This window comes from Papaver somniferum, chromosome 7, assembly GCF_003573695.1.
Source record: "Papaver somniferum cultivar HN1 chromosome 7, ASM357369v1, whole genome shotgun sequence".
Lineage (NCBI taxonomy): Eukaryota > Viridiplantae > Streptophyta > Magnoliopsida > Ranunculales > Papaveraceae > Papaver > Papaver somniferum.
In genome coordinates this window covers 28,662,983-28,685,513 of record NC_039364.1, presented here as the reverse complement: position 1 = coordinate 28,685,513, position 22,531 = coordinate 28,662,983, and the positions used below count along the sequence as shown (strand labels likewise).

Here is a 22,531-nt window from a genome sequence, read left to right as displayed (position 1 = left end):
TGGCCTTGTAGAGAGAGCCACGGCTATACAGACTGTGGGCATGTGTAGTCAAGCTAAGGATTAATAAACAACTTCACACAACTAAACCAACAAGCTAAGCACCATGGTCTCTTTTATTTTAGCAAACTTTTATCCTAGCACAAGTTTTAAAGTTACGCAAGCCACTCAAAGAGAAGAAAAAAACAACACAAACTACAATGTCTGACCGAACCGAGACTTTGTCTCTGTACTTCAAATACTTTTATATCTCATTGTATAAGAATACAAATTAAAATAGTGAAACTATTTTAATTATCATTGTCTCGAAGTAACTGCTGAGATTCCTCATCAGCTCTAATGTCCAAATTGAATAACACATAAAGATTGCTGCCTCTATAGAAGAACCCTATTGCTCTAAATCCGCAGAATAACTCAAGGCATCATATACAAAATTTGACTCTACAACAAACGTCCCCGTTTATGCTGCTTTACTCGTCAGTCACGCAACCTTTTGCAGCTGATGTAACATTCTTGATGTACTGAAATTGAACAAGAAAACAACATTACTTTCAACTAGCTTATATTACATGAATATATGTAGTCCACAGGTTGTTGTTGGTAAGCTAAAAAAAAGGATGAGCAATTCTGACATTAGTACCGACCTTATATAAAACTCCTCTGTCAGCTTTGTACGCAGGCACTTTCCACTTGCTTCGACGCTCAGCAAATTCAGCATCAGTCAACTGAACATCCATTCTTCTTTTCTCAACATCAATTGTGATGACATCCCCATTTTCGATCAGACCAATTGGACCACCTTCCTGGAAAATTAATTTTGTAATTCAATCTGTCAGTCTGGTAAATTCGATTCACTAATTTTCAGCAAATAAAAACCAGGCATCTATCTAGGGGACATGATAAACCATTTCACAGTCAAACAAAATCGAAATCCCCCAAAGTCTAGTTTTGATTGGTTAACAATTAGTGTCCCCCTCACAGATATTGTCAGGCAAGTTCGAAGAACTAATAAATTGTTGTAACACAAACCATGGCCATTTTGCAACACGAACTGCAACATCTCTTGTGACTTCTGGAGGTAGCATTCGCATACATTTATTACTAATAATTGATAGGCTTCACACAAATACCCAGGCTAATTTTGTGAAGATGATCTATGTTGTGGGAGTAACATCCATACTAAAACCAAGTGATTCAAAGTTGGTAACCCCATCACATTGATCGGAAAGGAATTATTCATTTTCACGTTAACGGAAATCTAGCAGCGCAGGAGCAATGATGAGAATACAAAATCCCCACTTAATATAAGCCTTTGAACTAACTTAAAAGTTTAAACCCCCCTTGTGTTAGGGTAGTAAGGTAAGATTGAATCCTTATCAGTCATCACATTAAAAGTTATAAATGTATTATGTTAATTGCTCGAATCTTCCTAGAATGAGTACGGATCGGAAAAAAAAAATTGCTCCTGCGCTGCTACATCATTGAAGATCTAGCAGTATCACAATTGATTGTTTGAAACAACATCCAATCAATCTAGTTAACTTCGCCAATTCTTTCATTACCTAAGTTTTTTTGGATGTATTCTCACAACCAACCATCTTTAGAATGGTTGGTCAAACATCTACTAGATCTTGAATGATGTAACAGCGCTGGAGCAAGTTTTTTTCCTCAAACCTTCCTAAAATGAGCATCGTCCTTCACAAATGAAGGTCGCGACATCCATTAATGTACCATAGTTAACTCATAAAATGTTGAAATACTCAATGCTACATAGTAAGCGAGAACGTAAGCAGAATGGAAGGCTACAGTACCTGTGCTTCGGGGCATATATGCCCAACAACGTAACCATGAGAACCTCCTGAAAATCGACCATCAGTTAACAACGCAACCTCCTGCAGGACACAAATAAAAGCAAGCAAAAACGACGTTTTAACAATAAGGGAAACGGAAATCTGCACACCATCAACAAGCTATAACTCATAGTGAATATATAATAAAATGACTGTAAGAATTCATGAGCAAGGGGATGATCAAGAAACCACAATGAGAACCTTCGTAACAACTTTTAACAGAACATCTAGATAGGTGAGAACGATGTGTGAAGGCGCGTGTGTGTGGTGCATAATTGCAACATCTTTGTGCATCAGATTAAAAGAGATAACATAAATTACTTGCAAATAATAAATTACAGTTAGTACCTTCCCAAGACCTGCTCCCATTATAGCACTTGTTGGTGTTAGCATTTCAGGCATTCCTGGCCCTCCCTTGGGTCCTTCTCCTCTGATGACGACAACTTTTCCCTAAGAAGACAAACAATAAGCAAGCATTAGAGACCTTTTGTTCGTCATTGGATCTAACAACCACCTACAATATTACTTCGAGGAAATGGCACTGTGTGAGAAATTAAAAATGTTCCCAATTCATGTGAGCCTGACTCAGTTTAGTTAGAAATGGTATTTTTCTGGAGTGCCTCAGCCATGGTTTGACTTAAAGTCTCTGGTTAAAAATAAAATGTTCCACCCAAAAGAATATATGAACAAATTAGGTATGAATCAAAGGAGAATTTTAGTGATGCTGGGAAACAAAATTACAGCTTAACAGATACAATTTTAAAAACACTCAACGCAAACTTGAAGGACTTTTTATACCAATGAAACTTTTCAGGTAAAACCAACAACAGACATGGTATGCTGATCAAAATCCATACCTTAAAACTCGCAGGATCCTCTGAGATAGCTTCTAGCATTGACTCCTCACCTTCAAAAACAAGCGCTGGACCTGCAAAACAAAGTATATTATGATTTAATCAAGCTGCAGTCAATTGTACATCAACCGGCTAGGTAGTTATATAAAAAGAACTTTGTGGAACTAATAATACAGCACCTGAGAAATATAGCCCTTCTTTTCCAGTAATTTTTGCTACAGATCCCTCCGGAGCTAGGTTTCCATACAAAATCTGTATGTGGCCAGTCGCTTTAATCGGGTTGTCCAGTGGTCTTATTATTTGCTGAAGCACAAGCACATAATACGATTACAAACTAAACTTACAATTTCGAAAACACGTTTTCATCTTCAAATTGTTCAGAAAGCTGAAAAATGAAACCTCTACACGAGATACTGAATCAGCATTTTACCTGTCCTTCTGATAACGGAGGACACATTTTTGCATTTTCAGCCAGTGTCTTTCCGGTGACTGGAACAGAAAGAAGAAAAAAAATTAGGAAAATACAACGGCGAGGAGTAAAGCAAACTAATGATTTTAACTAAGATAAGTACCTGTTATACAATCACCATCTAAGAACCCTTTCTCCAGAAGGAACCGAATGACTGCTGGTGTTCCACCAATCTGTGATCGCAATGATTATTGACCAGTCAAATATGTAACACCAAAAAAAGAAAATTCACAGTAATAAATTAATAAATAAAATGCGTAAACTCTAACTGAGGGAGGGAGGGAGGGAGGGAGATTGCACTGATCATTCAATTTGAGCTTACCTTGTGCAGATCCTCCATTACATATTTACCGCTAGGTTTAAGATCTGCGAGGAAAGGGACCTCGTCACTGATTTTCTGAAAATCGTCAAGAGTAAGCTCCAGACCAACAGACCTGAGAAAGAAACAGCTGTAAGGTAATGCTCTGTGAGAGATGATGAATACTACCAACTTTGAACTATACTCATCCTCACCTTGCAATAGCAATCAAATGCAAAACAGCATTTGTGGAACCGCCAAGGGCCATAATAACAACCATTGCATTGCGTAAAGATTTCTTGGTGATAATATCTCGTGGTTTCAAGTCCATCTTGATTAAATCTAAAAGATACTTTCCAGCCATATGACACTCTCGCAACTTCAACGGATCCTCTGCCGGAATTGATGAACTGTTACAAATATGGACAATAACACAAAGTGATGAATTGAGTTACTGCTGCGACCAAGCTTACATATTTCCCATTAGTGAAAAGAAGCAGCGTCTATCAAGATACAACCTTAAAGATTCATTTATTATACAAACTACAAAGACATAGTTCCTACCTGTATGGAAGTGACATTCCCATAGCCTCAATAGCAGAAGCCATAGTGTTTGCCGTATACATGCCACCACAAGCCCCAGCTCCAGGGCATGAATTCTTTATGACATTCATTCTCTCGTCATCACTGATGGACCCACTGACAAACTCTCCATAAACCTACAGAGAGTAACAGAAAAGAGAAAGTGAGCTTGGTCTGAAAAACAGTTTTTTCAAAAACAATGCAATGTCGTATTCGAGTAAAGTGGAAGTAAACGTTTCGAATAAATAAATATTCTACATAAAGTAACAAGATATAACAACTATTTCATTTGCAAATATGTATTAACTAGATGAATAAGAAGTCCAATACAGTAGATGAAATCAAACACCAAATTACAGAATATGATAAAGTAGGTCCAACGACAAACAATTGAATGACTCGGAATTTGTAAAATCATACCTGGAAGGCAGATACTATATCATATGTACTTCCTGCAGAATGACCAGGCTGCATAACAAAAATCAAATACAATAAATATCAATTGTCCAAAAAAATGCTATAGTACAGCTTAGAATAACTAAAAGAAAATAAGACCTGTATCTTACTATCTTTACCTTCTAGCTTATGTAAAAGTGAATACAATTGTAAAACTTGACAACATTACGGTTACAACGCTTGGTGGTTAACGAACAAACTCCTGGTAGGCAAGCTAAAACACCTAACCTCAAACAGTCGTGTAATCAGAATGGAGTTCAAAATACAATCCAGTGATCCAGATGCACATTTCTTGACCATAAATTATATTTGACTAACCTAGACGTTTTTCATGTTACCGATGTACAGCCAACACATTTTGGTGAAGGGAATAGGTCACCATGTCAATGGAGTATCATGTTATGATGTGAAACAATTATTGGATAACTTTGACTAGTTTTAGCCTTTTCCGGGAAACAGCAACAGTGTAGTTGCAAGTAACTGAAGGAAAAAGTAAAATGTACTCTACTTCAGTCTTCAAGCCTCTCACCCAGACCACCATGCTACAGCCCTATAGCAGACAGTGTACTATCAACTAACTCAGCTGTTGACTAAAATTTACTCAAATAGGAATATGGCAACAGTTTTATTTAAATTCAAGTATCAACGAGAAGTTGTAAACATTGGTTCAAAAATTGAACATGACATTAATCAGGCACACCGTGCTACGTTTCTAGATACATACGAAAGGTTCAGTCCCAAACGAGTTCCGTACATCACCTTAATAGTTCCACCATAAACCATGATACCTGGTCGGTTAAGCCTGCCCATTGCCATAATTGTACCTGGCATCTGTGGTAGCAACATATTGAAAACAAGAATTATTCGAAGCTGAGAGGCATAGTGCTGCAAGACTGAAAAATACAAAGTATGGAGAAGTGATAGCCATAAATATATCACAATGTAACGATAGAAATAGTGCTTTACCAACCACTAATATTCACAATCCAATGCAACCAGTAACCTCAGATGTTCAACAGATTATCAAACAGTGATCTATGTGACAGAGAATGCTAAAAGTAGATATATTTGCTAATACATTGCAAAATAACCTAATAATAGGGAAAGCAACCTGATACTGAAGAGATATCAGACCTCGCTACACCGGTGAAAGCATTTTCAACATTTGATAGCAGAAGAGTATCGAAAACCCAATCACTTCAAAACAAATGTATACAAGTCGATTTCACCCTAAAACACGCCTTCAAATCAAGCTTTATTTATTTTGAAATTTCCAAATTCACAAACAGGTTGACCAAGGCAAAATAAAAGTCCAAATTTGCTATAAGCCCTAATCCTAGAAAAAACCTAACAATCAAAACCAAATAAAGTTCCCAATCAATGTGTTACAGGGTACCAAAACCATTCAAAACTAAAATAAAGGGAAAAATTAATTAAACATTGAATAGAAGATTGATTGAGAGATTGATGAAAACTCACATTTTTATCACATCCAGGGATGGAGATGTTAGCATCATACCATTGAGCAGACATAACAGTCTCAATACTATCAGCAATCAAATCCCGAGATTGCAAACTAAAGCACATTCCTCTAGTACCCATAGAAATTGCATCACTAACACCAATAGTATTAAACCTAAACCCAACCATTCCAGCTTCTTTTACCCCTTCTTTAACTGCTTCTGCAAGATGTAAAAGATGCATATTACAAGTATTCCCCTCATACCAGACTGAAGAAATACCCACTTGAGGTTTATGCATATCCTCTTCAGATAGACCAACTCCATAAAGAATTGCCTGAGAACCCCCTTGAGATTTGGGTTGGGTGATTCTTGAACTGTATTTGTTCAATTTTTGTTCTTCAAGAGGAGGAGATTCTTCAGAAGAAGAAGAAGCAGATATTCTTAAACAATGCTTTTGGCGGCGTTTTAATAAACGAGATTGTTGAATGGGTAGAGATGATGACGATAATGATGATAAAGAATCTCCATTGATGGTGGATTTGGTGGTGGTGGTGGAGAAACAGGCCGGAGAGGATATGAGAGAAGCCTGCATTTTTGTTAGATGGTGGTGGTGAAGTGGTGGTGATGAAGATGGTGGTAGGTAGGGGCCTAGTTAGTAAGTTCGCGAATGATTCGCGAATCATTCGCGAATTTTTCCGTATCACGAATTTTACCGTCTTATTCGCGTACGTTTGCAACTCCGAACCCAAGTCGCGTATTATGTGGCATTCCCGGATTATTCGCGAATCGTTCACGAATTTTACGTATCCCGAATGATACGTCCGCTTAATTCGCCATAAATTCTTTAGCTTTTACTTTTTAAAGACTCCACTTTCCGGGCTTTACTTCCTCCCGAGCATACACGACCGAATATTAGACGTGTTGTAATTTTTATGAAACAAAAACGACTGAAGAGATTTGAAGGTGAAGGTGAGAGAGATCTCAAACTCACTAACCAAGCATCTAAACCACCATATGACGTCATCTTGGATAACTAATGTTGTATATATTATTAATATCATCATATTAAGTTTATTTTTTCTTTAAATAACTCACACATATGCATAAAAATTGGTCTATGACCTTATAAATACAAATTATTTGTTATATATAGATACCGAATTTTTAGAGCCGAACTCACATTTATAAATCGAATTATACACGTACGTATGCCGTTCCGAATTACTGACGAATCACTTCCCGTTGACCGAATTTTGGACCGAATCTGGATTTTACAAAACCGTATAATACTCGTACGTTTACCGTTCCGTGCGTTTGCCGAATCCCGAATTGCTAACTAGGGGTAGGGGTTTTGTAGGTTTTTGAGTTCCTTTTTATTTTGAGGGCGAGGCGCTGGAATGCTTATCTAGTCACTGGGAACTACGCACCTGACAAGATTTTGTCGTATTTATCATTAGGAGCGTGTTTGCCACCCGGTGCTTCCGTTTCTCAAGAAATACTTACGAGTCCTTTGCAAAAAAAAAAAACTCCATGAGTCCATCTCGAAAGAAATACTTAGGATCAAATTTTCACTTGAAAGAACATCTCTATTTGTAGATGTTCAAGATTGACGATTGTGTAGAATTCAAGCTAATATAACTCAGAGATTCAAATAAATACTTTTTCAGTTTAGATGAAATTTTAATTAGGGTTTCAAGTAAGCATACGAGAATTAGTCTTGAAATCACACAGAAGTGGCCGGATACAGATCTGTGTAAAATGACTGTTCTGGCAAGCAATTTGATGTTCATTTAAACACTGTAGAATTTAATCATGATACACATACACACAAGTGTTTCAGTGATCAAAGATATCTTAGAGGTGTTTATGAGAATCATAGCACTGCTAAACATATTTAAAAATATAAGTCCTTAAGCATCTGCTAAATTTTACTAGGACCGTTGGTGAAACGGTTCGTGAACCATATAGGCGGTTCATGAATCAGGTTGCAATGGTTCGTTAACCCGGTTTGCCAAGAACTCAGATTGACATGGCTCATAAACCGGGTTCCTCAACTGTTAGCCTTTTCCCACCAACATAAAAATTCAGACTACCAAAGTTCGTGAATCGGATTCGTGAAAAATCCCCTTCGGAACTTAAGGTTTGCGAACAGGTTAGCCAGCCTTCTTGTATTCCAGAAACTCAAATATCCATAGTTTGCGAACTGGTTCGCCAACCTACCCTAAGTCAAAATAACAGAAGTTTTGAATTTCTTTCTTTTGATGTTTGAAACATTCCCAAATTACAGAACCATTGCTTTGACTATTTTCAAATGATCCACAAACTAATTCTTGAATAATAAATTGTTTCAAACTAATATTGTTAAGGACATTGGAACATTCACTGCTTGAATCATATTTCGAAATGTTTAACAAGACAAGCTTGATTCGAAATTTCCTCTTTGCAATAAATCTAGTAGAAGTCATACGACATAGTCTCATAAGATAGAAAAGTAAGATCGTGAATAAAATAGGATGGTTTAGTCTTCACATACCTTACAGATAAAGTTCTCCAAATGTCTTCGTCGATCTTCAGTATTTGAGGGTGATGTATGACACTCAACTGCCAATTTCTATACCTAGTATGAGATTTGATTTAGTATACTAGAAATTAAGATATAGTTTGTTCAATTAACATTGACAACAAGCTTGAGCTAACAAAACTTATAGGTTCAACCGAGCATTGATGTAACACTTTTCGCAACTACTATAAAACAAAAATCATTTTGAACCCATTTGTTTATATTCTCTTAACCTGTGCATGAGAGGTGGGAATAAAATTATCATTTTTTATTTATTTGTGTATATTATATTGAATAAGTCGAATGGGTATTTCTTCAAGTAATTGGCTTGTTCTTGGTGTAATTAACTGAATGACAGACTTCACATAGCAATATGTATATTTGTAATTGATTAATGTTTGTCTAAAGATTTGATATCATATTTTTCGTGTAGTATCGATCGTTAAAAAATAAAATAATTCGTAGTATAAACTTCCATATGGGTCTATTGAACAAAAGTAAATTTCCAATTTATTTGAATAAAAGTGCAAAACCTCGTAATTGATCCCATGAAAGTCACGTGTATATTTCCTTTTGTATTTTTATTCTTGGTAATCTAGGATTTTGATTTGTTGAAAAGAATATTCAAGTTTTGCTTGTTTATAACTAGGGTTTATGTTTTATTGTCTCGTCTATCAAATAATATATCAAAATTATAGCTGGAGAATTCTTGAGTATTAATTTGTTTTTATTTTTTTTAATTTAAGATTACACTTGAAAATGTAATCATATGATAAACTAAAATTAGCTTTATCTGATGTTTTTTCCAACATATGTAAAGACGAGGGAAGATGAGTACAACAATCAAAAAGCACCGAAAATGATGATGTCTCGTAAGAGAAAACATTTATTAGATTATAAAATTTGAGCAAATGACTTGGAAGTTATTCCGAGGAGAGGTTTTAATATACTGGGATAAAACCTTCTTGCGAAACAAATCAATATGAAGTAGAAATGTTTTACAACTGCAGTTAACTGAATCATGTGTTATTAGATCTATAAATACTTCTAAATTTTCCTTTTTTTACCAACTTCTTTGGATATGAAAAACCACTAGTCCAATCAACTCAAGTGATTATTCAAATGTCGAATTCATTTACGGGGTTTGATTGTTTACAATTGTTATCATGTCTGTTCATTGGTTTAAGAAGCTCTATTTATATCTTAACTTTCACGAATTAAAAGACTTTTGCTCTTGATACTTATACATTTATCATACATACTTAAAACATTTGTACCAATGACAATTTTATATTAGCATGCTTCATTTGTTACCATATACATGGAACTGTAAAAAAATTTATTTTCTTTTACAATAAAACTATTACCTTCTTCTTGTATGAGGTTGGAGTAACTGAGAGTTAAAAAGCACAAAAATTGAGGATGAAATCTACTGAAGGTACATGTTTATATGAACTGTGGAGATGTGAACTGTGAAGGTGTGCCTTGATTTTTTTTATATATATTTGAAGCAAAAATAAGCTCGGTGAAACACAATTTATAGATCAAAATAATTGAGTAGATAGGTAACTTTCCCGTGTTAGCGACATAAAAGAGGGAGGAGACTTTTTTTCTTTTTATTTAATATAAAAGCAGATTGAGTGGAGGTTATCGATCTTGTACGTAAGATTAGAGAACTTTTAAATAAACATTTTGGTAGAGATTGGGAAGCTCAGCAGAACGATCGTGAAGGAATGTTCCTTGTGGATTATATGTCCTTCCTCGGAGGTTAGCTAGAGGAAGATGCGGAAGAATGTAAACATCATTATTTTGATTTCACTGCTAGGTATTTTATACTAGAGATATTAATGGTCCTCTATATGAAAAATTCAGCAAGATACATGTAGACAAGCTTAGCCCTACTACACTTGTTCAGATGAATACGAAGGAGCATGATGAGCAAAATAACAGGGATCGGAAATTAAAAGTACTAGAGCTAAAAATGTAGAAGAATAAACAGAAGCATAAGAACAATAGCAAGAAAAGTACAAAGAGGTAATAAAAGTATATTATAGGTTTTAGTTGAATTTGCGTTCATTGTAGTATAGGCGGTGGTTATTTCATTATTACAGTTTTTAACATATTATTTTTTTTTTTTTGCGGGACAGTACTCTGATTATGGGAGAGAAAGTATCTGAAGTGAAGCTGCAATGAGGTCGAAGTCAATGAAGTAGGTTTTGTGGATTGTTTGTTTTTCAAGTTGATGGACAATATTTTATTTTGGCATTTCCATGAATGGCAAGGAAGGTAGCACATCAAGTGCACTGCGTGCATTTTAGTGGCTTCAATTTCAGATTAATGTCAATTTAACTAAATGCTCAGTCCTTCAAAAATGAAGAAACATCTTTTTTTGTTTATTTAGTTGCGGATGAATATTTTGTGTTATGATACTATTCAACTCTCAGTCAAATATTTCATGGTTTTACGGAAACCAAACGATTATAGAAGAGTTCCAAGTTTTCCTTTTTTGTAATCTTTGTTTGCTTAAAATAGTGCAAATAGCTGCATTCAATTACTTGGTACTGGATCAAAACTTAGCATTGCAATATTATATTTATACTTTTTTGTCAAAGAGTATTACAAAATACAAATATTTAGAAAAGAGAACTTTTCGCAACTACTGTAATACAAAAATCATTTTGAACTCATTTAATTACATTCTTTTAAACTTTGCACGTGAGGTGGGGATCAAATTATCATATTTTTGTGTATATTATATTAAATAAGTCAATTAGGGATTTTTTTCAATTAATTGGCTTGTTCTTAACGTAATTAACCCAATGATATACTTCACATAGTAATATGTATAATTTTGTCTCTGATTTTTTGTTGTTTACGGAGTTTTATATCAAATTTATTTTTTTGTAGTATCGATCAATAAAAGAAAGAAAAACATTAGTATAAATTTCTTTGTAGATCTACTAAACAAAAGTAAACTTTCATTTTATATGAGTGAAAGTGCAAAACCTGGTAAGTGCTCGCGTGAAAGTGCATGTGTATATTACCTTTGACTTTTTCTTCTTGGTGATCTAGGATTTTGATTTGTTGAAAAAATATTCAGTAACCAATTGTTCTAAAAATAGGGTTTGTATTTTGTTGTCTCCTCTATCAGGTTAATGTATCGAAATTTTTTTATTGGTCGTAGATTTTTTGAGTATTGAATTGTTCTTTTTTACTTGATCATATAATAAATTAAAATTATCTTTATTTGATGTTTTTCCAACATGTGTTAAGACAAGGGAAGATAAGTACAACAATCAAAAAATACCCATAACTGATGGTGTGTAGCATGACTATTGACCAAATTGCTAATATATTTGCAAAATGTTTACATGGTATTGAATTTTCGCAACAATGAACAACATTGTTAGTTGTATCAAGTAATATATAAAATACCGAACAAAAAGAACTCTACTATAAATATCTTGAGGAGGGCAGAATCACAGGGGTTTATACTCAAGAATAAGCAGTGCTAAACCCCAACCGCGAAGATGTGTCTAGTATAAGACTGCTTGATGTAACTTGTATCAGTACAAACAAGCTATCTGCTCTCTAAACTTAGCAACAAGGATTGGAAAGTAAGTAAACAAGCAATGCACACAAAAAAAAAGCAAGAAGAAGTGAAAATAAGATGAGATAGAAACCGCTTATGAGATTGATTTCAACTGTGAACTTCGTTTTCTTTTTATATGAGAAAAGAAAGTCTTGGGTTCATATTTCTTGTATAACAAGTTTTTAGCTGTAATGAATTTCTCTCATAAATAAAATACTAATATAAATATTTTGCAAAACAAAGAAATACTAAAAAATATTTTCGATAAAAAAATAGATCTTGGTATATTTTCGATAAAAAAATAGATCTTGGTTGACAAAAGTCCAAACCCAAAGCAAGTCTAACCTAACACATATACGCAAGCCCAAGACACTAAGGCCACGATTTTGGGCATGTGTAATTTGGTCGTCCATGCCCACCCACTCAAATACCTAGGTTAATAGAATATATAGTGGAGTTCCTCTTTAATTTTACTTAATGTGGGACTAAAGGCTATCTCTTTCATTCACTCATGAAAATGAGCAAGTACCCATGAAGATCCTTAGGTCCTAAAATCAAACCACGCCAAGACCAAAACAACCCTTTATTAAAACTCATTTTATTCGACAATACCCCACATTGAATTCTCGAAAACAAACAAAAAATCAGAAAGGCAAAATATAATATAGGCAAAGTTGTTCATAAGGTCTTGGACTTTTACTCAGTGAGAAGATACCACAACTAGTTGCTATAAATAGTGAACGCTATGTCTTGAACTGCTAACGTTTGGTATAATTTGCGATAACAACCAAGATTTTCTCTCGGTGTTTCTAAGTAGCGTCGTGTCCATTTTTTCCTTCGACGTATCATGTTTCTCAGAACTGCTCTAAAGAATCAGGTCACATTCGCATAGGAAGTGACATACTTCCTCTTTTAGATAGGTGAGTCTTATCAAGAGTGTTATAGCTACAACCCACTTCAGTATTGAATTAAAACTACAGAACTCATTAAGACTTCTTAAAAACCATCTTTCACATGAAGTTACAATATCATAACAATGCACCATAGAGAGGGACACAAAATGAATTCTCTTGACAATGCATACCTTAATCAGCACAATTTAGTTGTCTCATTGAACATTCATCTTGGGATCTCTAGTTAGAAAGGTTAAGTATCCTTCATGGCAATTTTATTTCATTAGCTTAAGTCACACCCCCTCGATGCAGCACTAACTATCTATTTATACAGACCTTTCGTCAAAGGGTATGTGAAATTACGAGGGTATCCAAATACACCACGTTTTTTCGTTTCAACCTATAAGTCTGATACAAAGTGTGATCGTCTATGGAAAAAGTCGAGACAATACAACAACAACATATTCACTTGAAAACAGTTACAGTACAAGACCGATTGACTATAGGATCAATGTCAAATGATTAGAATTTAGTGTTATTTACTTTATTATAATTAAACAATTATAATGCGAAAGTAAAGTAAATGACACATCAAGATTTTGTTTACGAGAAAACTGAAAATACGAAAAACAAACCGGGACCCGGTCCAGTATTGAATACTCTCATAATTAAGTCGATATACAAAGAACAAATCCAACTTCGTATAGTTGAAACCAAGTAATCTACCCCTATTTACTTAGTTCCCTCAGTATCCCTGCTTCTACGACCCTCTGGTCATGCACATGAATCCTAAAACAGAAATCAATAACTTGAGTTTCTTTACCGATGTAAAGTCTTAAGCACTCAACTTCTTTTAATCATCTTCCAAACAGTAAAGGAACAAAGCTGTTAGGTAATTACTCTAATAATTTTTTAGAAAAAAGATTCGTTGAGTTTTGACAAAGGCTCTTCCGTTTAAACTAGTAAACTCCTTTGTCAGGTAAGATCAACCCAAATAAGTAACTCAGATTTAGATTCACAACTATCAGATTCGGATACTGAAAAATACCACCAAATGATAGTTGTCGATCAATAAGACTATATGATCAAATCTATCAAACCGGATCTAAGTCGGATCCCATCCGATCAAGATGTGTGCACAAATCACGAGATATGAAAACCAATAAGAAAAATCTTCTTGTCTTCAAATCTTTAATTGCCTTCATAGCATATATACTGCTAGTGAGACATCTCAATATGCGTTCAAAGCATCACGTGTCCAAACTTGGGGGTTACAAGATCATATATTAAGGAGTGGGGAGGTAGATGGCATGGATGACAATTTCAACAAGGCATTGAAGACATTACTAGCAACTCTCCATGATTTTGACTTCAGCATCTTTACTAACAAAGACACCGCCTACTAAAGCCTAAAGTACTTTGGCGACTGCTCTTTTTGGTAAAGTAGTTAAAGACATGGACAGAGTTTATGAGTTGTCGGAAAGACAAAAAGTAGTTTTGGGTTGTGTTAGAGCATTGCTCGGTCGAACTCGCATGCGTTGCTATCTCAAACATGTTTGTCAATGTTAGTGATCAAAACTATAAGTCTTGATTTCTAGCCTACATAGCTAAAGGTCTCGGACTAGGATAGAAAGTGTAGTTGAGCTCAAGACTCCATGGCAATCATCATACAAGACGAAGGACTACTCAAGGAACTGGTGGATCTTCATCGACTAAAAGGTATGTATAGACTTGAACTTATCTGTCACTCAAAAGTATATCTACTCTATCTCCTACTCTTGATACAAAAGTCGTTTTGATATATAGACTTTCATTATACACATTTGCTATTTCGAGCCGAGTGTAACTCTCCTATCTATTTCTCGAAATATGTGTTGATATGCTTTCGCTTTATCCAAATTCATCTTTACCAAGTGACGAATGTCATGTTATGTTTCAATCACTTTGAAAATTACTCTGACGAAAAATGGTCTGTGAATAACGACTACATAACGTCCTCTGAGAATGTTGCAATGATTGAGATGAGAGTTTAGATTATATAACCATTGGTAGGATATAAGCATTGTTCTGGAAACACATATATGTATAAGTCCTTATTCCTTGAACCAAAGTTTGCGAACTTTGTTGATCAAGAGAAACGGAATGTGGCGTGAGCCAAGTCCGTGAACTCAATCAGTGAACTGGCGGAAGTTCTCGACCCGAGAATTTCTGCTGGAGTTTGTGAACTTCTTCCGTGAGCTTAAGTCCGCGAACCCAGTCCGCGAACTTGAGCAGGTTATATCTAAAATCGGTTGTTCTTGAACTCATGTTTATTTAAAACTAAGGAATGCTTTTGCAAACCGTGGCTATAAACTTCATGAACCGATTCAAGTGAATCAAACTGTTTTTGCTTCGATTCTGTCTTGTGTAGTTACATAAGATCTAAGCAATTGAACAACTCTCTAACTAGTTCATTTGAGTTATTTGAACCAGTTATGGTGAAGAAGAATATGGTGGATATGAAAGTGATCATATGGCTAACCATTTGGTTAACTATTGTTGAACCAACAAATGTTAATGTTTGGGAACGGTTCGTAAACCCAAAATTGGACATTTCATTTGTGTGTAACAAGCTAAGTTTTCGATCCAACGGTTAAGAAATATTATCTTGAATCTAATCAGGTTTTCATCTAACGGTGAATATTGAATGCTTTGTTATCAAGCTAACGTTGATTTGCAAACCCTGATTTGAAAAACTATATAAAGGAGAACTCTAGCAACTGAGAAACCTAATCCCCACACCTTATGTGTGATACTAGTTGCATAGCTAGAGTCGATTCTCCTTTAACCTTTGGTTTCTTCTTCTAAAACCAGGTTAATGACTTAAAGACTTCATTGGGATTGTGAAGCCAGACCGATACTACTTTTCTTGTAGTTCTGTGATCTGATCTTGCATCTTGTATCGTTACGAGTACGATTGTAATAATTGGCTCGAGATTTATATCTCCGATATGCAATATAGAAAAGTAATCACAAACACTTCGTCTCATCGTTTGTGATTCCACAATATCTTTTTTTGCTGCATCGATTTGGATTATTGTGAGGTGATTGATAATACTAGGCTTTCGGGAATATACGTATGGTTTATCAATTGGTTCCTGTTCACCTTGATTTATCAAAACATGGAACAAAACTCATAGGTATATTCGTGGGAGACGGATTTATCTATTACCGTAGACTTTTCTGTGTGATACAGATTTGTTTATTAAAGTCTTCGACTTTGGGTTGTAGCAACTCTTAGTTGTGGGTGAGATCAGCTAAGGGAATCAAGTACGTAGCATCATGCTGGGATCAGAGACGTAGGAGCATAACTGTACCTTGGATCAGTGTGAGATTGATTGGGGTTCAACTACAGTCCAGAACGAAGTTAGTTTGGAGTAGGTTAGTGTCTGTAGCGCCTTAATACAGTGTATGTTCAATCTGGACTAGGTGGTAGGCTCAGAAACCTACAATAAAATACTGCAAGTGCACAACGTCTAACTCGTAGACAATGGCAAGTACAGGTCGTTCCCACGAGGAGTGTGAAAATACTTCTACTAACTAATACCAATAATTGAATAATCGAATTAATAATATTTTAATAATTTTCAGAAACTCGAAACAAAATCAAATAATAATAATTCTAACAATAAAAAAAATGGAAATGGGTTATTAGCATTTTCGATTTCCCTTAATTAATTACCAAACTCTACTAATCTTTAAGAATATATTCCATGTTTTTATTTTCAAATGCTGTTTCTCCGCTATAGTTTCCTTCGCTTCATGGGTAGTGATTCTAAAGCATTACCTATCAATCCTTGCATACCACGTCTAGGGATTTAACCGAAGCACGAAATATCAATTCAAAAGCATAAATAATCAAGAAAATCACATAAAAGATTAAACACCAAGCTTTGTGAAGAAAAACTATTAATCAATCAAATCATTATTAAGCATATATCAATGTAGAGTTTTCACAATTAATTGGTTTCTACCTAAACCCTAACAAACAATCTAGCAAATCATGGAGAAAAGAAAATCAAAACAGCAAAACCCTCTTCTCTATAAACGACCGTAGCCGCGCCTCCCTCGTTTCTCAAATAGTCACCCCCTTCTTATACACCTTCCTCTTCTTTTATTTCATTAATCAAAGTATCAAAATAAATTATTCTATGAAATATCTTGCATGCAAGTTGATGTCATCATCTTTCCCCAAATAGTATTGCCACCTCGTTCTTCCAATGAAATAATAAACTCCCCTTATTTCCAAAATCTCCCAAATGAAGAAAGAGTTATTTTGTTTCCCAAATAGTCACGTGTAAATATTCCTCAATTAATTCTTCACATGACAAATAAATTATCTTTCTCGGTGGAATATATTTGTAATAAAGTAAGAAAGATAAAATAGTTCCCATTTTTAGTTTCCATGTGCCAACCCCACTTTGATTTCAATTCCTTTGCTGCGTTTCTGCCTCGCCTCTGAAACAATTTTATGCTGCTGATATATATGGAGATACCAGGCCAGCTACATTTTGCCATTTTTGTCATTGTGGTTGCTGATATATGGAAATACCAGGCCTACCCGAATGCTGATACATGGAAATACCAGGCCAGCATAATAAGTGCTGCTGATATATAGAAATACCAGGCCAGCATAATAAGTGCTACTGATATATGGAGATACCAGGCCAGCATAATAAGTGTTGTTGATATAGAAATACCAGGCCAGCATAGTAAATGCTGATGATATATAGAAATACCAGGCCAGCATATTAAGCTGCTGATACATGGAAATACCAGGACAACATAATAAGTGTTGCTGATATATAGAAATACCAGGCCAACATATTTCATCATTGTGGCTGCTGATATATGGAAGTACCAGGCCAACCACATTTTGCCATTTTCGTCGCAAACACCATTAAGTCTCACATTTTGCTGTTTATTCGCTGGATGATCGAATTCACTTGTACTTTCTACAAAAGCACTAAAATAGTATTAGTAACTAAAATATTTTATCCTAGCTAATATAAATATGAGTATAAAATGTAGCATTTACATGCTTATCACTAGGTCCCGGGGTTTTTCTGCATTTGCGGTTTCCTCGTTAACAAAATTCTGGTGTCTGTGTTATTTCTTTTCCGCATTATATTTTGTTATATAATTGAAATATCACAGGTTGTGCGTTGTTCAATCAATTAGAATATCCGACCTTTTGGTTGTTGATTTAAATTTATTGACACTTGGATATTGGTCTTTGGTACCATCCAAGTTATCTCTCTAGTATTTTATAAAGACTCGCAGATTTCTATTTGCTTGAGTATATATAAAATCGAGAGATTGAGATATAAACTCTTTGATATACTTTTTATCTAGATTGAGTCTGACTGTCTAGTTGATTCTCTAGAAAGTATATTGGAGTTTTTCCATACAGATTGCTAAGCAAAATATTGGGTGTGGTTGTTGTACCCCCACTTTTTCAATTGGTATCAGAGCAGGCAAACACTCTAAACCTAATAAGTTTGTGTTTGTTGGTTCCTTAAAAATTGTCCCATGGGAAATTTCTTTGGAAAACTTGCTCTTGGCATCTGTAACGCACGCCAAAAGTCCTTAAAGATTGCTCAAGGATTATTATGGTTAAAACCTCCGGGTTCACATAATAATCTCACTTCATCTAAAAAGGAAATGTTAGATGATGAGAACCAATCTAAAGGAAAAAATAAAAAGAAGGAAAGATTGAGGAAACGTTCGTCACGCTCAAGGATATGGACCCTCACAAGATTAACTCTTGATCTCTTTGAGGAATACTATCGTAATGGATCAATTGATAAAGATCTATTTAGAGCGTTCGAAGGCGTTTTTAATCTCTTAGAAAAACTTAATTCTGTTAAGTCTAAGAATCCTTCCGAAAAAGGTTTAAACCTTCAAATAATATTGTACAGCCTAGGATTCGTAAAAAATTTCCTTCTAGCCAGATTAAACGAAGGATAGGAAGCTCTGACTGCCCTGATTATCATCATTACGTTGATTATATCACAGGGACTGTTCACACATATCAACAAGAAATGTTGCATGAGAATTCCTCTGCACATTATGCCTCTTGGTAACAAGCCTGACACTACCTCATTTGTATATATCTTGAAATTGGGCAAGAAATGTTTGAGTTGTGTACAGTTTTTCTATTCTCTTTTAGAATACCAAATAAAGCTTTCGACTGCATCCATCGTCTCTCACAAAAGTGTATTGTCATAGGATGCATAGCATTTGTTGTGCAACCGGCTAAGAAATTCCCACTTTCCTTGTGTAGGTCACGGTTCACAAACGGGTCCAAGCCCATTATTGGTCTTATAAAGAAGAAGTTCGCGCACCCTCTTCTTCATCATCCGTCTGCGTATGTGAACCTCTAGGGTTTTGTGTGTTTTTTCCTCCATTGAAGCCTTTTTGGAGAAATTGAAAGAAAGGGTGTTCAAGTTTCACTCCAAGTAAGTAAATTCCTCTTGTCCTTTTCAATTTCTTAGATCTCATGATGAATTCTAAGGGCTCAAAAAAAAGCTTCAAAAGCTCAAATATCTCTAGCATGAATGTTCCTTGTGACCAAAACTCACTTAGGATTAGGTTTGTGGATGATTCTTGTTCTAGTATTTTTGAAAAGATTTCATCTAAAGGTTTTATCCTAGAAAAAAATTGGATCTCTCTAGTGGGCATGAAGAGGATTTAGCTTGTTTTAAAAAATTCAAGCTTGGAAATATCTTTGATGGTAATGATCAAGGTTTTGATTCTCTCACAAGAATTTTTTATGCCAACATTCATGATGTTAATTCTAATAAGATGGAATTCAAATCCATGATAAATAGAGAAAGGTTTCTTTTTGATAGAGAATTAATTTCAAAGATTACCAACATTCCGTTGGGGAACGTGCGTACTTCCTAGACCAAGTGATGAACGACCATCATGTGATGAAATCTCTCTTGGGCTTTGTGGCAAGAAGGTAGCTTGGAATCAAGAAAAGTTTCATACTAATGATCTTAGTATCCCATTGTTGGCATTTGGGAAACTTGGTATCCCCAATCTTTGTCCCTCCACATTTGAGAATTCTTGGTGGAGTCATGAGTTTGCGGAATTAGTCTATTTCCTTGAATCGGGTGTTCAAAGTCTCGATATTTGTGGTTTTATCATTTATCAAATGACTTCGATGACTTCACACATCAAGATGTTAGGTTACCCTTGCTTGATTGGACAAATTTTCCGTGATCGTGGTCTTGATTCGATTGGAAACTCTTTAGGGGTTCCCAAACCGGTTCGTCCGTGTACCTTTAGACGCATAAGGGAGAATGTGTGCAAAAGACAAAGAGATGCTTCACTCAATGATTGTGACCCTACTACTTTGAGTCTTCTTCAAAAAAATTCATAATGGTGTGTGTAAGGTCTATTCAAGGGTGAAGTGTGTCCAAGAACAATTGTCTTTGGTTGCAACGAAGTTTCCCGAGCTCAAGGAAGAATTGAACACAATTCAAGCATCTTGGAGTATCTCCGATGAGGAAGAAGAGTAGTTTGTGTTCCTATTTGCCTAGTAAATCTTCTATTTTCTTGTTCTTATTAGAAGACTAACTAGAGTTTGGAATAGCCATTATTGTGATTACACATAGCTATGTCCAACGTTTTCATCTTCTTGTTTCTAGATTTATTGGTTTAAATTCTAAATTTGTTTGGAAGATGATTTTTGCAGTATTAATCTGTATGATTTTATATATTGTAATATTGTTATGGGATGTGTGTGTTTACGTCCGTGAACTTGACCGTCCCATATCGTGTCAAAAGTAAAGTCTTTCGAATGTCGATATTCGTATGTTGATAAAAGAATGAATGGAATTTTGACAAATACAAAAATTAAGCCTATATTGTCAATTATTGATAGAAGATAGGTTAAAATCTTTTGTTTTCAAGGATTATGTCTATTGAATGTCGTTATGCGAATAGTGATGGAAAATAGAATGAATCCTTATGTATTCCGCAGTAATTGATCTTCCCTGATCCATATTTTATGTATTACTGTGAGGCTCCGTGAAGTGTCTTATATTGAGCATTGAATGACTAAGTTGATTATTTTCATGATTAGCTATGTTGTTGTTCTGTAAGGTACTTTATGTCGAGCATATTCAACTAAATTGATCATCTTGTTTGGTTATTTAGTTGTTTCTCCGTAAGTTTTCTTATGTCGAGCATGACCAATTAAATTGATTACTTTTGTGATTAGTTTGATTGTGTGTCGATTAGATTAATTATGGGTTCTCTTATGATTAATCTAATTGTATATTTTGAGTCTCCATAAGTTCACTTATGTTGAGCATTTGTCGATTAAATTAATCATGGGTTCTCTTGTAGTTAGTTTAATTGAATATTTTGGATTCAAATTCATACTTGTATGTGATTTGTTATGTCCAAAGAAATCCTTCTTTTCTTTCGAAATTAAGGTCGCTCTTGATGTTCTTTCGGGAATGGCATTTTATGGGGGAGAGTTCTTTTGAACTTGTGCTTAATTGTCAAATCTTTGTGGGGAGTGCGGTGTGGAATATTGTAGGGTTATCTTGTATCTTTACAAACTCCTTGATGAATGCATTTAGCTTCGGCTTTATGATTGCATCTAAATAAGATGATATACTTTTGCTTTCTTTTGGTCAAGAAATGTCTCTTTCGGAAATTTCATTAGGATCCCGTTCTTGCACCTTTGCCAATTTTATTGACAAAAAGGGGGAGAATTAATATGTAGTTCACACTACAAATACATATGGTTTTCGGATCATTATGTAAGGGGGAGTGGTTTCCATGTGAGATGGAGTATTGACTAAGGGGGAGTGATACATATCACCATAGTATTGTTGTTGAAGTTGTGATACAATTGGACTTTGACGATGTGTAATGATACTATGACACTGTATAACAATGATTGAGAACTTTTGTTTTCTTATTGTTATAGCTACGGATTTTCAACAGCGATGATGCTAAACTTACAACCTTTGGGATCATTGGAGTACTTGGAAGTGACGAAGATTTCGAGTAATGTTGAAGATTAGGCATGTAGAATAGGAGCTACAAAAGTTAATTTATTTATTTTTTGTATTCCATATGTATTAATAGTTTTGTCACTAAAATTTACAAAGGGGGAGATTGTTAGAGCATTGCTCGGTCGAACTCGCATGCGTTGCTATCTCAAGCATGTTTGTCAATGTTAGTGATCGAAACTATAAGTATTGATTTCTAGCCGACATAGCTAAAGGTCTCGGACTAGGATAGAAAGTGTAGTTGAGCTCAAGACTCCATGGCAATCATCATACAAGACGAAGGAATACTCAAGGAACTGGTGGATCTTCATCGACAAAAAGGTATGTGGAGACTTGAACTTATCTGTCACTCAAAAGTCTATCTACTCTATCTCCGACTCTTGAGACAAAAGTCGTTTTGATATATAGACTTTCATTATACAATTTGCTATTTCGAGCCG

The 22,531-nt window shown here is 35.0% G+C and overlaps 1 protein-coding gene across 1 annotated transcript; it reads right to left on the bottom strand.

Moving 5' to 3' along the window:
* Window positions 1-202: 202 nt before the first annotated feature.
* On the bottom strand, window positions 203-7,350 carry LOC113296815 (dihydroxy-acid dehydratase, chloroplastic-like). Its single transcript, XM_026545164.1, has 15 exons — window positions 7,312-7,350; window positions 5,986-6,609; window positions 5,266-5,337; window positions 4,471-4,518; window positions 4,033-4,187; window positions 3,684-3,878; window positions 3,493-3,604; window positions 3,274-3,343; window positions 3,132-3,190; window positions 2,881-3,004; window positions 2,705-2,775; window positions 2,196-2,297; window positions 1,809-1,889; window positions 642-800; window positions 203-518 (listed from the first exon to the last, which is right to left on the bottom strand). Exons 2-15 carry the CDS (start codon window positions 6,559-6,561, stop codon window positions 468-470), a joined length of 1,875 nt encoding a protein of 624 aa, XP_026400949.1. The 5' UTR covers window positions 6,562-6,609; window positions 7,312-7,350; the 3' UTR covers window positions 203-467.
* Between the last annotated feature and the right edge of the window lie 15,181 nt (window positions 7,351-22,531).